Genomic DNA, 14,032 nt, shown 5'->3' on the forward strand with positions numbered 1-14,032 from the left:
GTTAACCAGTGTTAACCAGTCTAAAGTTAACCAGTGTTAACCAGTCTAAAGTTAACTAGTGTTAACCAGTCTAACGTTAACCAGTCTAAAGTTAACTAGTGTTAACCAGTCTAAAGTTAACTAGTGTTAACCAGTCTAAAGTTAACTAGTCTAAAGTTAACTAGTGTTAACCAGTCTAAAGTTAACCAGTCTAAAGTTAACTAGTGTTAACCAGTCTAAAGTTAACTAGTGTTAACCAGTCTAAAGTTAACTAGTGTTAACCAGTCTAAAGTTAACTAGTGTTAACCAGTCTAAAGTTAACTAGTGTTAACCAGTCTAAAGTTAACTAGTGTTAACCAGTCTAAAGTTAACTAGTGTTAACCAGTCTAAAGTTAACTAGTGTTAACCAGTCTAAAGTTAACTAGTGTTAACCAGTCTAACGTTAACCAGTCTAAAGTTAACTAGTGTTAACCAATCTAAAGTTAACTAGTGTTAACCAGTCTAACGTTAACCAGTCTAAAGTTAACTAGTGTTAACCAGTCTAAAGTTAACTAGTCTAAGGTTAACTAGTGTTAACCAGTCTAAAGTTAACCAGTCTAAAGTTAACTAGTGTTAACCAGTCTAACGTTAACCAGTCTAAAGTTAACCAGTGTTAACGTTAGACTGGTTAACACTAGTTAACTTTAGATTGGTTAACACTAGTTAACTTTAGACTGGTTAACGTTAGACTGGTTAACACTAGTTAACTTTAGACTGGTTAACACTGGTTAACTTTAGACTGGTTAACACTAGTTAACTTTAGACTGGTTAACACTAGTTAACTTTAGACTGGTTGACTTTAGATTGGTTAACACTAGTTAACTTTAGACTGGTTAACGTTAGACTGGTTAACACTAGTTAACTTTAGACTGGTTAACACTAGTTAACTTTAGACTGGTTAACTTTAGACTGGTTAACACTGATTAACTGCAGACTGGGTCTGGACGTAAATCACAAAGGATCATCAAACGAAACTGCGGGGCATCGGTGGCCTAGTGGATGGAGTGGACGCCTCATGTGCAGGAATTTAGTCCTTGTTGCAGCGGCCATGGGATCAAACCCAGGCTGCAGTCCTTAGCTGCATGTTGCCCCCTCCAGTCTGTTTGATATCTGTGTGTTTGATGTTGAGTTTGTGCCCAGTGTGTTTGGGCTCCATCACATTACAGCTGAATACATTATATTCAAATATATGAACACTGTTAAGATAGAAACATGTTTCTGTATGTTAGACACATGACCTCATCACATCACATCACTTCACATATGAACACGCTCTGCAGGCTGTTCCCATCACACCTCACTCTGTTCAGCTGCACATTGATTTTTCATGTCTTCAAATCTTGGATTCAGTTTTGGATGAAATCAGTGGCTCTGCTTTTAACTCCACTTCCTGTCTCTGAGAATCACGTTATCTGCACTCTACTGATGATGTCTGTTGGTGCTCACTGTGAACCAGCTTCCCTCAGGCTCAGTCAGCTCAGAGATCAAGATCAGTCAGCTCAGAGATCAGGATCAGTCCAGAGATCAAGATCAGTCAGCTCAGAGATCAGGATCAGTCAGCACAGAGATCAGGATCAGGATCAGTCAGCTCAGAGATCAAGATCAGTTAGCTCAGAGATCAAGATCAGTCAGCTCAGAGATCAAGATCAGTTAGCTCAGAGATCAGGATCAGTCAGCACAGAGATCAGGATCAGTCAGCTCAGAGATCAGGATCAGTCAGCACAGAGATCAGGATCAGAGTTTGTTGAGCCTGCTTTCTGAGATAGGGCCCTGGGGATGGTTAGATCCCTGCCTCCTTTTGTCCACATGTCCAAGTGTCCATGAACAACACAACGAAGCCAGCTCATTAACACTCACTGTACTGTCTCACCTGAGAGAGGGCAGATAGACAGACAGGTGTATGTGAAGGTGTGTTCAGGTGCAGCTGTGGATCAGTAACCTGTCTCTGTCTCTGTGTGTGTGTGCAGGCTGCAGCAGGAGCTCATGACTCTGATGGTGAGCTCACATCTCATATTACACATGACATCGTCTGTCTGTCTGTCTCTCTGTCTCTCTGTCTCTCTGTCTCTCTGTCTCTCTGTCTCTCTCTCTCTCTCTCTCTCTCTCTCTCTCTCTGTCTCTGTCTCTGTCTCTGTCTCTGTGTTGGTGATGACATCACCTGACCTGTTTCTCTGTCTCTGTCTCCTGATGATGCAGATGTCAGGTGATAAGGGGATCTCAGCATTTCCAGAATCAGATAATCTCTTTAAATGGATTGGGACCATCGACGGAGCTCAGGGGACAGTACGTATATACACACACACACACACACACACACACACACACATCTACACACACACACACACATCTACACACACACACACACACACACACACATCTACACACACACACACACACACACGTTTAACCTGCCATCAGTAAGAGGCTAAACACCTTTACCTTGTCCAGTTGCAGGCTACACACCGTTGGCTTGTTTATTTAGAGGCTCCACACTGTCAGCTTGTTTATTTAGACGCTACACATTGTTAGCTTGTTTATTTAGAGGCTATACACCGTTGGCTTGTTTTGTTAGAGGCTACACACCGTTAACTTGTTTATTTAGAGGCTACACACTGTTAACTTGTTTAGTTGGAGGCTCCACACTGTAAGGCTACATACTGTTTGTTTAGTTGGAGGCTGCACAGCGTTAGCTTGTTTGTTTAGAGGCTACACACCGTTAGCTTGTTTATTTAGAGGCTACTCACGTTAAGCTTGTTCAAATGTAAGGCTACATACTGTTTGTTTAGTTGGAGGCTGCACAGCGTTAGCTTGTTTGTTTAGAGGCTACACACCGTTAGCTTGTTCAGTTAGAGGCTTCACACCGTTTGTTTAGTTGGAGGCTACACAACGTTAGCTTGTTTGGTTAGAGGCTACACACCATTAGCTTGTTCATTTAACCCTATGGGCCCTAGGCGTTTTTGGGAGTATTTTTACTGCCTTTACTTTTAAGCTCATATCACAGTCATTATAAAGGCTACATACACATGCTATATCTTGTTTTTTTTTTCAGGACAATCTGGCTAACCAGATTTGCCATCATTTCATGTCCTTCTATGTGCCTGTATTTTATATTAATTTTTATATCAATGAAAAAAATAAATCCGTGTTACTAAATTCTTACATTTTTACATGTATCTTACCACAGCAAGTTGGAAACTGACATATTCTGCCATATATGAAGAGGGGAGACTCTCTGGAATCTGGCAATATAAGAACCATGATGCTGGGACATTCTGTCACTTCACAGCTGTCCAAAACATGTGGTTTGTGCCAGGCACACATGATTGCCAGTATTTTTTCATTATTGCAAGAAATTCCATTGACTCATTCACAAGTCAAAAATGTGTTTTATCTGAAAGAAACATGCAATATTTACATCTAAGATCATAGAAAAATAGTAATAACATTATTCCTCACTATATGAAGTGACTGATAACAAGATCTGTATAATGGATTGTAAAGAAATTTGTCAGGTTTTTATTTTGTAGACATTTGATCTGGATTTATAGCATGATGGGATGACAGCACAATGATGTGTGTGGTATCACTGGAAAGCTCTGGTCCTGCGCTTTCATGTGATATGCATGGCATTTCTGTGTGAGCCTGTATTCGCAAGTAATTCATCCAAGAGTAATGTGTGTGCAAAGCTGTATGAAAGCTCTGTTGTATATAATTTTAGTGTAAATTTATCTTTTTTTTTTCGTTGTGAAAACTTTGGACTACCGACAAGTGCTTGGTCTTGTCGGAAAGCTACAATTCCGCTGTTTTACGTTCTTGCTATGATGAACGGTCGTGGAGAAAATCCATAGAGAAGAACAGGTGTGAATTTGGACGCACTATACGTAATTAGGGCCCATAGGTTTAAAGGCTACACACCGTTAGCTTGTTCAGTTGGAGGCTATCCACTGTTAGCTTGTTCAAGACGTTTCTCCCAAAGTTTGATGGATTCAGATGAGCTGACCTGACCTGGTGAACCAAAAACTTCCTCACCCTGCAGAGTCCTAACGTGTGGACACATGTCCTGTCCTCTTATTTATGTTCCTGTTGTCTGTGAGGACTCAGTGTGTCAACATTGTCATGTGACGTCCATGCTAACTGCTAACACCACACTTTAACTGACTGATAATGAACTGAACCATTTGTTGGTGAGACACCGAGTGTCCCCACAGTCTGTCTGTCTGTCTGTCTGTCTGTGTCTCTGACCTGTCTCTGACCTGTCTCTGTCTCCTGTCTGTCTCTCAGGTGTACGAGGGTCTCAGGTACAGGTTGTCTCTTGAGTTTCCGGCTGGTTACCCGTATCAGGCGCCTCGAGTGAAGTTCGTCACTTCCTGTTTTCATCCCAACGTGGACGAACAAGGTTTCATCTGTCTGGACATCCTGAAAGACAAATGGTCGGCGCTGTATGACGTCCGCTCCATCCTGCTGTCCATCCAGAGCCTGCTGGGAGGTAACCAGTGTCACCAGTGTAGCTCCAGGCTGAGCAGCAGCAGCGTGTTTGATGTGTTCAGGTGTTACTGACTAACTCTGACCTTCCAACCAAATATCTGACCGCCGCCGCCGCCACCAGCTGAGGACGGAGACATCATGTCATCAAGCTGTCCGTCCGTCTCATTCTCATGAACATAATATCTCAAGAACACTTTGAGGGAATTTCTTTAAGTTTGACACAAACGTCCATTTTGACGCAGACATGAACTGATCAGAGTTTAGGGGTCAAAGGTCAGTGTGACCTCACACCATGTTTTTGGTGTTCATTAAGGGTTTATTAAGTGTTCTTGAAGGGTTCATTATAGGCCTGTCATGATAACAAATTTTGCTGGGCGATTAATTGCGTCAGAAATTATTGCGATAAGCGATAATATTGCGTAATATTGTGCTTTTAAGACCATTTTTATTATTGTTTTAATTTAGCTGTTTTTAGACCATTTTATAAACGTATATAATGATAATAAAGGCATAATGATGCAAGTGCACCATTTTAAAGAGAAATAAACATTTACTTAACAAAAATATTTAGGAATGCCAAAAAGAAAATTTAAATATCCCAAATAACACGTAAAAATATCTAAATAAATAAATAAATACAAAACAATAGACTGTCAGTCTCTCGCTCTCAGGTGTGCAGTTAAGTTGGTCGTATTCACTCTTTTTGTTGAGATGGTTTTAGAACAAACCCGGCACACCGGCTCGTCCACATTACTGGGCTGCCCTCTGTCATTTGGGTACAGCCTTAGTTTGGACATGACAGCTTCAAACAGGGAGTGTTTGTCAGTCAGTACGTTTACATGGACAGTTTAATTCCACTTTCACTCGGAAAGGCCATTCCGATTAAACGTGGTCATGTAAACGGGCATTCCGATTGAAAATTAATCCGATTAAAGGGGGTGGTTTATTCTGTTTGTCATTCTGAATGAAAGAATTTTGTGTGCATGTAAACGCTCATACCTCTAAGTTCATTCCGGTCTTTCTGCACATGCTCGTTTCCTTGCCCTTCTGGCGTGATGATGTATATAGCGCACATAGCAACGGGCTGAGATAGATATAGTCGAACTCGTTGCACTCACCGCTTTACATTCTCCACAGCACGGTCTTCTACCTCCCTTCTTCGACCTTCTACCTCCCTTCTCCTCCTCAACAGACGAAGCATTAGCAGAACAAGGTTGTTGTCGTACTGCTGCTTCAAGAATATAAGCAAAACAAGCCCGAAAAAGGCACTAAGAACGGCGTCGTCAAGCATCTTGTTATCCGGAGCGAGGACTACAGTGTTTTCTTCCGGTAAACGTAAACACGTAACATCCGCCCCGCCCCCTATCCAATCAGAAACATTCCCTGCCCCAAACCTTGTGCAGACCCAAATAAAGGCGATTAAACTGATCTCCGTGTAAACCCTCATTCAGAATGAATATTTCCCATGTAAACTACCTGGAAAGGTCATTGGAAGGTTCTTTACCTCCCAGAGATCCTTAGTGATGACGGCGTCGCTCCACAGACACATGTCAAGACTGTCAGAGGGATGAATCAGCTGACCATTAGATTAACCCTTCAGTGTCACACTGAGCAGACTGATGACCCTCTGTGTCCATGGAGGCTCTGCCCTCACTGCACGTCACCATCTCAGATCATAAATCAGATGAAGAGAATCGGCTGCGTGTGATGTCACAGATTAAATATATCTCCAAAGTAACTTCAGTGTTTACAGCTTCTGTCTGTCTGTTTGTTTGTTTCAGAGCCAAACAACGAGAGTCCACTGAATACGACAGCTGCCGAACTCTGGGACGACCAGGAAGGTGAGAGGTCGCTGCGTTCGCTGACATTGCGTAGCCAAGCTGCCGCGTTTGGACATCGTGTCTTAATGCTGCTGCGTTTGGACATCGTGTCTTAATGCTGCTGCGTTTGGACATCGCGTCTTAATGCTGCTGCGTTCGTTGACATCGCGTCTTAATGCTGCTGCGTTCACTGACATTGCGTCCTAATGCTGCTGCGTTCGCTGACATTGCGTCCTCATGCTGCTGCGTTCGCTGACATCGTGTCTTAATGCTGGTGCGTTTGGACATCGTGTCTTAATGCTGGTGCGTTTGGACATCGTGTCTTAATGCTGCTGCTTTTGGACATCGTGTCTTAATGCTGCTGCGTTTGCTGACATCGTGTCTTAATGCTGCTGCGTTCGCTGACATCGCGTCTTAATGCTGCTGCGTTCACTGACATCGCGTCTTAATGCTGCTGTGTTCACTGACATTGCGTCCTAATGCTGCTGCGTTCGCTGACATCGTGTCTTAATGCTGCTGCGTTCACTGACATTGCGTCTTAATGCTGGTGCGTTCACTGACATTGCGTCTTAATGCTGCTGCGTTCGCTGACATCGCATCTTAATGCTGCTGCGTTCGCTGACATCGCGTCTTAATGCTGCTGCGTTCACTGACATCGCGTCTTAATGCTGCTGTGTTCGCTGACATTGCGTCCTAATGCTCCTGCATTCGCTGACATCGCGTCTTAATGCCACGGTGTTCGCTGACATCACGTCTTAATTCCGCTGCGTTCGCTGACATCACATCTTAATGCCGCTGCGTTCGCCGACATCGCGTCTTAATGCTGCTGCGTTCACTGACATTGCGTCTTAATGCTGCTGTGTTCGCTGACATTGCGTCCTAATGCTCCTGCATTCGCTGACATCGCGTCTTAATGCCACGGTGTTCGCTGACATCACGTCTTAATTCCGCTGCGTTTGCTGACATCACATCTTAATGCCGCTGCGTTCGCCGACATCACATCTTAATGCCGCTGCGTTCGCCGACATCGCGTCTTAATGCCGCTGCGTTCGCCGACATCGCGTCTTAATGCCGCTGCGTTCGCTGACATCGCGTCTTAATGTTGCTGCGTTCGCTGACATCACATCACATCACAATGCCGCTGCGTTCGCTGACACCGCGTCACAATCTAACGATGGACATTTAAATAAAGTATGAATGTTTGACACGTTCATCTGCTGCTCAAACCTGATTGGTCGATGCCGCTCTGATGAAATCCATCCTGGCGCCTCCTGACTGAGTTTATAGATCAGCTGTAGATCCCTGATGTAACTACGCAGTAATCACACACTGATAAGCTGATCTCCTGAATGCAGCATCAACAGATGTGAGCTTAAGGTGCGGACACACCAAACCGACATTGAAGAACTAGCGGTGATGAAAGCCAACTGTTGCGTCGTCTACGTCGCCTCACGTCGCCCTGTGTCAGTTGCATTTGAACACACTACACGGACTACATCCGACGGCCAAGTAGCACGTACGTTCTGCGCCTGCGTGAGAGAGAGCGGAGTGAGAGAGTGGTACATCCTGTCAGCCGAGGGGTTTCCTATCTGTGCAGCCGAGCACCGCAGCACCTCCACGGACTATTACATCCAGACGGTCCCGGTGTTTCCTCCTCAGGCTCCACTTCACTCAGCTGCCCGATAAACCCGCTGCTTCTTCCCACTTTAACCTGAATAACAAACCAGGGCTCGGTGCTCCGGTTGGATCCAAACGGAGAGCCGGGGCTAGCTCAGAGACTAGCGGAGGCTAACTGGCTGTGCTTCCCTCCGGTCATGCTGCGGCTAACGCTCCGCTAGCCGCTCCCAGCTAGCTCTGGTTTGTTATTCAGGTTAAAGTGGAAAGAAGCAGCGGGAAATAAAGCGGAAATAAAACCTGAACAGCCAATCAGAGTGATCTCTCTCACCGACAAGCTCTGTTGCAGATTCAACATGCTCAATCGGCCGAAAAGCCACTGACGCTGAAGTGCCAACGGTGCGGGACACACCGCAAAAACTAGGGCGACAGACGCTCACCGACGGCCTGACTTTGGTCGACGGCCGACCGTCGGCTTGGTGTGTCAGGGCCTTTTAGAGATGAGACAGGGACTGATGGGAGTTGTAGTTCTAACAGCTGTTTTGTCTCTTTCAGCCTTTAAAGCTCATCTTCATTCGACGTTCCAGAAGTGAAGCGGCGCCACCTTTTATTCTCTGGACTGTCTGTCTGTCTGTCTTCTGTTTGTACAGTATTTTTATGTTTGTTCACTTCACTGTATCAATAAAGTTCTTAATTCAACACACAGACGCTGACTGACTCTTTATTGGACAGAAACAGGAAGCTGTTGTCACAGCACCATAGAAACACTTCCTGGATAATCTAACGATGATGATGTCATTTGTCCCAGCTGATTGTTCTTCTCTGGTTCTGTTGACTCACTGCGTTTCATCCCTGGTTTGACACGCCTTAGAGCTCAGCCTCCAGCTGGTGGTCAGCCATGATCTCCGCCCTGCCCCGCCTACTTTCCCTTCACTCTCCATGTGATGAAGCTGTTGATGAAACACTGAGAGCTGACAGGAAGTGAAACTGCTGTTTGAAATATTCTCGACGTTCAGAATTTGTAGAAGATTGAAATTTTGTATAACAGTTTTATTTTTCACGTGGTGAAACGACCTCACGGCGCCTCTGAAGATGAACACAGATGGAAGACGTAGAGTCTCCAGGTGTTCATGTCACTGCTGTGAAAGAGAAACTTTGGAAAATAAAGGAACTCCCTGTGAACTGATTTCTGTCGATCAGCACAGATTCTGTTCCAGACTGTGGAGCAGTTCTTAAACTCAGCCGATCCTCCTGCTCACTGACTACGTTTACATGCACACCATATTCCTGTATTATTCAGAATATCCTCAATATTCCGGTTGCACACGAGTCATGTAAACACATGCATAACAGGTCATATTCCGATTGGAGAATATTCCGAATAAGACCCATGGCATATGCCTGTTTTAACCAGAATATTGTGACATGTATACGCCTTAATTGGAAAATGCCCCGTACCGGAATATTCAGTAACGTCTGCGCATGCTCGATTTGCAAGAAATCCTGGGTTGTCGGTGTTGTTATGGTTATGGCGAGCAGGGAGAACAGCAGAACTGGCTTCGTACCTTCATCCACAGACTGCGGGGGGCTCTAGCTGGCGTGAAAGGCATAAGCTGGAAGGAAAGGTCCATACACTCGTTCGCCTTTTCTTCTCGCTCTCGTCTTTCATTGTTGAGGACAAAATGGATCAGCAGAGTGTTGTAGTTAAGTTGTGGTGCAAAAGCACAAGTAGGACAACACAGGGGTATGTGGGATCAAATATTACAGCTTCTGTTCATTGTAAACTCTTCTTCATTTCCGGCGGACCAGATGCCGATAGGCGTATCGCTCCCCCCCTGCAGGTTGAGTGTTGCATTAAATCAGAGCATTTCTGGTGGGCCAGTAGCCCGGGGTCTTCAATGGAATACGCCAAAACACGAGAATATGTCAGTTAACATGTAAAGCAGCACATATAAACACCTTATTCGGAATATTACCTTAACCAGAATATTGACCTTAGTCGGAATATGGTGTGCATGTAAACGTAGTTACTGTGATGAGTCAGCCAGGCCAGCCCCCCGTAATCTATACTTTGATCCATTTGTTGTAAATATTTGTCACATGTTAAAGAGGATATGAGGACATAATGTTTCTGCGTTAAAAGAACAACATGTACGAGTTAAGTTAATGTTTTTATTTATTAATGGTAATCTAATCTGATCAATGGTTGTAGTAATCGAATGTGATCAATGGTTGTAATCTAATCTGATCAGATCAACAGTTGGATTAGTCTAATCTAAACTTCTATTAAACATTTATTATTCACACACAGTCATGAGTATCCTGTAATCTTGTCAGGTGTGTTTAATGCAGCTGAGTCAGGACTCCACCTCCTCCACCCTCTACCCGACACAGCCCAGTCCCCAGCACGGTGGCTGGCAGCAGGCTACCATCTTATTGCTGTTGCTGTTGGAGACTACCTCAACCTCCATCAGGTCTTCCAGGGTGTCGTCTGGTTCGTCCAGTTCAGCGCAAGCTTCAGCCCACGCTGGCTGGGTCGCCTCTACGGACCAGAAGGCAACAGGAACCTGCAAAGCACCGTCAAGATTTAACAAAACACAGCAAGACACTCCCTCCAAATACAAGACACTCCCCCAGGTACAAACACCCCCCCTAACTCTAACCCAAATCCCCAGGTACAAACAATCCTCCAGGTCCTACCTGGTTCTACCTTTAAACCAGTGTCTGGTCTGCAGGTGAAACCTTGTCATGTTCATTTTGATCTAAACAGGAAGTGTTCCCTGTCTGAGATTCATCTCACCCTCAGCTGCATCTCACTCAGCATGGTTTCCAGTCCTGCAATATGACTGGTCAGATCAGGGCTTGGCTCCTCCTCCAAGGTGAGCCACGGTGCCTGGACTGAAGCCACTCGAGCTGCCACCCCCACCACGCCATCAATACATCCTGGAGAAATAGAGGAGACAGAAAGGTGAGAGGTTCGAGGTCAGTAAAACATATTACAAACTATCATTAAGTTCTTGAGGCGTGTCTGCGACTCCTTAAAGAAGTTCCAGTGGTCTTCATTAAGGTTGTAGGGGTGGTCCTTGAATGATTTGCTGCACTATGCACAATGAGGTTTAAGGGATTATTGAAAAGAGGTATCTTTGAGGACACTCACGTTGTTTCTCCTGAACAAATTCCAGTGGTCTTCAGTTTATTCTATTAGTCCTTGAGGAGATTCAAGTACTTAACGAAAGATTTTTCTAGGATTTTTTGCAGTAGTTTTTTGGGTCAATGAGGAACATGACTCTCTAAGGACAGGTACCGAGAATCGAAGTGTTCCAGGAATCTTGGAAGATGAGGTTATAGGTGTCAGGGAAAAGTGAAGAGGCTGTGGAGTTCTTGTTAAGATTATTGAGGTCCTTACAAAGGGCCTTGAAGATATTCCATATTCGACAAACAACACTGGAAGGAGATTTATTTTTAATTCTATTAATATTGCTGTGCTGGTGTGTTTACCTGTCCTTTCCAAATAAAGATGCAATTTAAAAAAGGGAAGATATTCCATATTCTAAGGGTTCTTGAGGAGGTTCAAAGGAGAGAGTTTCTAAGAGTCTTTGTGAAGGATTTGGGGATTGCCAAGGAAGCTCCAGGACTTCTTGAGGAGCACACAGGTGTCCTCAAAAGACACCAGTTATACCCAGAGCTGGGTATAACGCGTTACAAAGTAACGTGTTAGAGTACTTTGATTACTTTTTTTGACTGTAACATAAATAATTTCCCCTCGGGGATCAATAAAGTATTTCTGATTCTTATTCTGATTCTGATTTTGCAGTAACGAGTAACCTAACACGTTAGTTTGCTGTTTGAGTAATCAAAGACTTGAGTACATTTTCAAACAAGCCATCAGTTAACGTTACTTCCGTTACTTTTAGAACGCTGGTCCTTCAGCTCTGAAACAGCAACGGCTGTTGTTTAGTTCTAATAACGGAGATAACGTTAAACCTATCAGTCTGAAAGAAGCCACGGAGCTTGTGGCTCGCTACGTGGAGAAGAAATGCAGCCGTTGTCTATGGTGGAGTCTAAAAAAAGGTGGAGGAGGACTCGGTGACAGACAGGTCAGACTCAGGACTTGCATTATGCCTGGTACACACTACACGACTTTTCTGCCCATTCTGAAAGTCACTATGTCACATTACACGATTGTGGAATCATAAAATTGTGCCGTGACTTGGCCGAAAGACATGACACACTACAAGATGGTACTCACCAATTATCCCCGGTCGTCTTTCACGACATGTGTGATGTCATCGGGTTATTCTGGTCCTATATTTATATTATTATTATTATTTCAGTCACTGTGTCTGTTCATGTGCCACCGTACGTAAACATTGAAGCTACTGTATCCTCCACAACCAAGTTCCTACAAATATTTCACAATAAAAGCCTATTTAGAAAATGGAGGGATTCTCTCAGCCGAGGTTATAAGGGCATTTAATTTGAAAGGAATTCAGGAAGTGTTGAGTTTGAAATGATGGTGCGATATGTTAACTTTACAAAGACAACGGAGCGGATAAAAAGTAAATATATAAACACACAGAGGGATTAATAAATAACGGACCGTCTATAATGTAGTTTGTTTCAAATGAAGCTGGGAGCCTCTGCAGTTGTGGTGAGTAAAAGCCCCGCCGCTATTTGTTAATGTTATTACTTTATGTCCGACCGTGAGGATGTACCATTGTTTGCTAGCTTGATGCTAATGACAGTAACGTTAACTCAGCGGGTTGACAAAGTGCCTCTGCTGTTTCACACCATCATTTCCCCCTTTTACTCTGTGTGGTAACATCCCTAGAGGAAATATTAAAAACGCTGGGGTGTTGTTGTCATACAGTTGTCTACGGCAGCAGATCGTTCTGTGTTTCTACTGGTCAAAGTGACGGCTGTGATGGGAGAATTGGATCTCAGTGAAGGGCAAGTGGTCCATAACTTTAATTTTGGAGACAAAAAAATGTAGGCTTAGCGCCCTGTGGTCCATTGCCCAATAGGAAATGTAGAATACTCAAAAGTACTTTAAAAGTGCTTGAGTTACTTTACTCAGGGAGTAACGCAGTAAAGTAACTGGTTACTTTAAAAAAAAGTAACGCAGTTAAGCACTTTGATTACTTTTAAAGTAACCCTTACCCAACTCTGCTCAAGACCCTTAAGGTAGTTCCAGGTTTCAGAGACTCTGACAGCAATTCAGTGGGTGGGAAGACAAGAAAGAAAGTAAGGAAGGAAGGTGAGGAAATAAGGTAAGAAAGACAGTTTCAAAGACAGGAGGCTGTGACACATGGCTCAACCAATCACAGAGCTTCCACAGACAGGAAGTTGAAGACATCAGCTGACCTGTGTTGACTAGGGAGCGTCTGTCATAGCGCTGGGTCAGAGGGAACTGTCCAATCAGACCGCAGGCCTTACGGAGGTCAGACAGGAAGCTCTCTAATGACGACAGGAAGAGAACCCACAGACGTTCTGATACCTGTCTGTCCTCCACACCTGTGGGGGCGGAGTCACCGTCTGAAAGCAGACGCACCAGACGCCGGGACAGGCCTGCAGACAGACAGACAGATGGGTGAGATACAGACAGACATGTGTATGGACAGGTGTTTGGGTGGACAGGTCTTTGTACCGCTGCAGATTCGGTGTGCTAGCGCTCTTGTCTCGTCCATCTCATCTCGCAGGAAGCTGCAGTCCGCAGAGCTGCCGAGTGATGCTGCCAGCTGTTGGAAACAGGAAGTGACCCGACTGAGAGCCTCCTGAGCGCGCTCACACTCGACCTGCTGCCGCCGCCTCGCTGCCAGCTCGTCCACTGAACGACGCCACCGACTCATGATGTCATCACCCACCTGCCAGGGAGGACAGGTGAGGAGGGACATGTGAGGAGGACTGATCTTAATGCAGAGATGGTTCATGAAACACTCGTTAGCTCGTAATGAATCTTTGAGTCTACAGACATAACCAAACACCGACTCGACTGATAAAGAGACGCAGTCAACATGGCTGAACACCAACGCAGTCGACAGGTTCAAATCTGAAAAGAGCGGTTAGCGGTTCCAGAACAGCTGATTTGAGTTAGT

General features: G+C 44.6%; 2 protein-coding genes across 3 annotated transcripts in view; one reads left to right on the top strand and one right to left on the bottom strand.

Moving 5' to 3' along the window:
- Positions 1-8,642, top strand: part of ube2c (ubiquitin-conjugating enzyme E2C) — a 17,753-nt gene extending 9,111 nt beyond the window's left edge. For both annotated transcript variants that reach the window (XM_050038877.1, XM_050038878.1), the window contains exons 3-7: positions 1,986-2,013; positions 2,215-2,301; positions 4,300-4,504; positions 6,285-6,344; positions 8,493-8,642. In XM_050038877.1, coding sequence (XP_049894834.1) covers positions 1,986-2,013; positions 2,215-2,301; positions 4,300-4,504; positions 6,285-6,344; positions 8,493-8,530 — 418 coding nt within the window. In that variant the 3' untranslated portion in view covers positions 8,531-8,642. The remainder of the gene's footprint in view (positions 1-1,985; positions 2,014-2,214; positions 2,302-4,299; positions 4,505-6,284; positions 6,345-8,492) is intronic.
- Positions 8,643-10,111: 1,469 nt separating this feature from the next.
- Positions 10,112-13,799, bottom strand: zgc:109913 (regulator of G-protein signaling 9-binding protein). Its single transcript, XM_050038570.1, has 4 exons — positions 13,585-13,799; positions 13,302-13,505; positions 10,738-10,880; positions 10,112-10,504 (listed from the first exon to the last, which is right to left on the bottom strand). The coding sequence occupies exons 1-4, from the start codon at positions 13,784-13,786 to the stop codon at positions 10,319-10,321; spliced, it is 735 nt and encodes a 244-aa protein (XP_049894527.1). The 5' UTR covers positions 13,787-13,799; the 3' UTR covers positions 10,112-10,318.
- Between the last annotated feature and the right edge of the window lie 233 nt (positions 13,800-14,032).

Source organism: Epinephelus moara, chromosome 24 (assembly GCF_006386435.1).
Source record: "Epinephelus moara isolate mb chromosome 24, YSFRI_EMoa_1.0, whole genome shotgun sequence".
NCBI lineage: Eukaryota > Metazoa > Chordata > Actinopteri > Perciformes > Serranidae > Epinephelus > Epinephelus moara.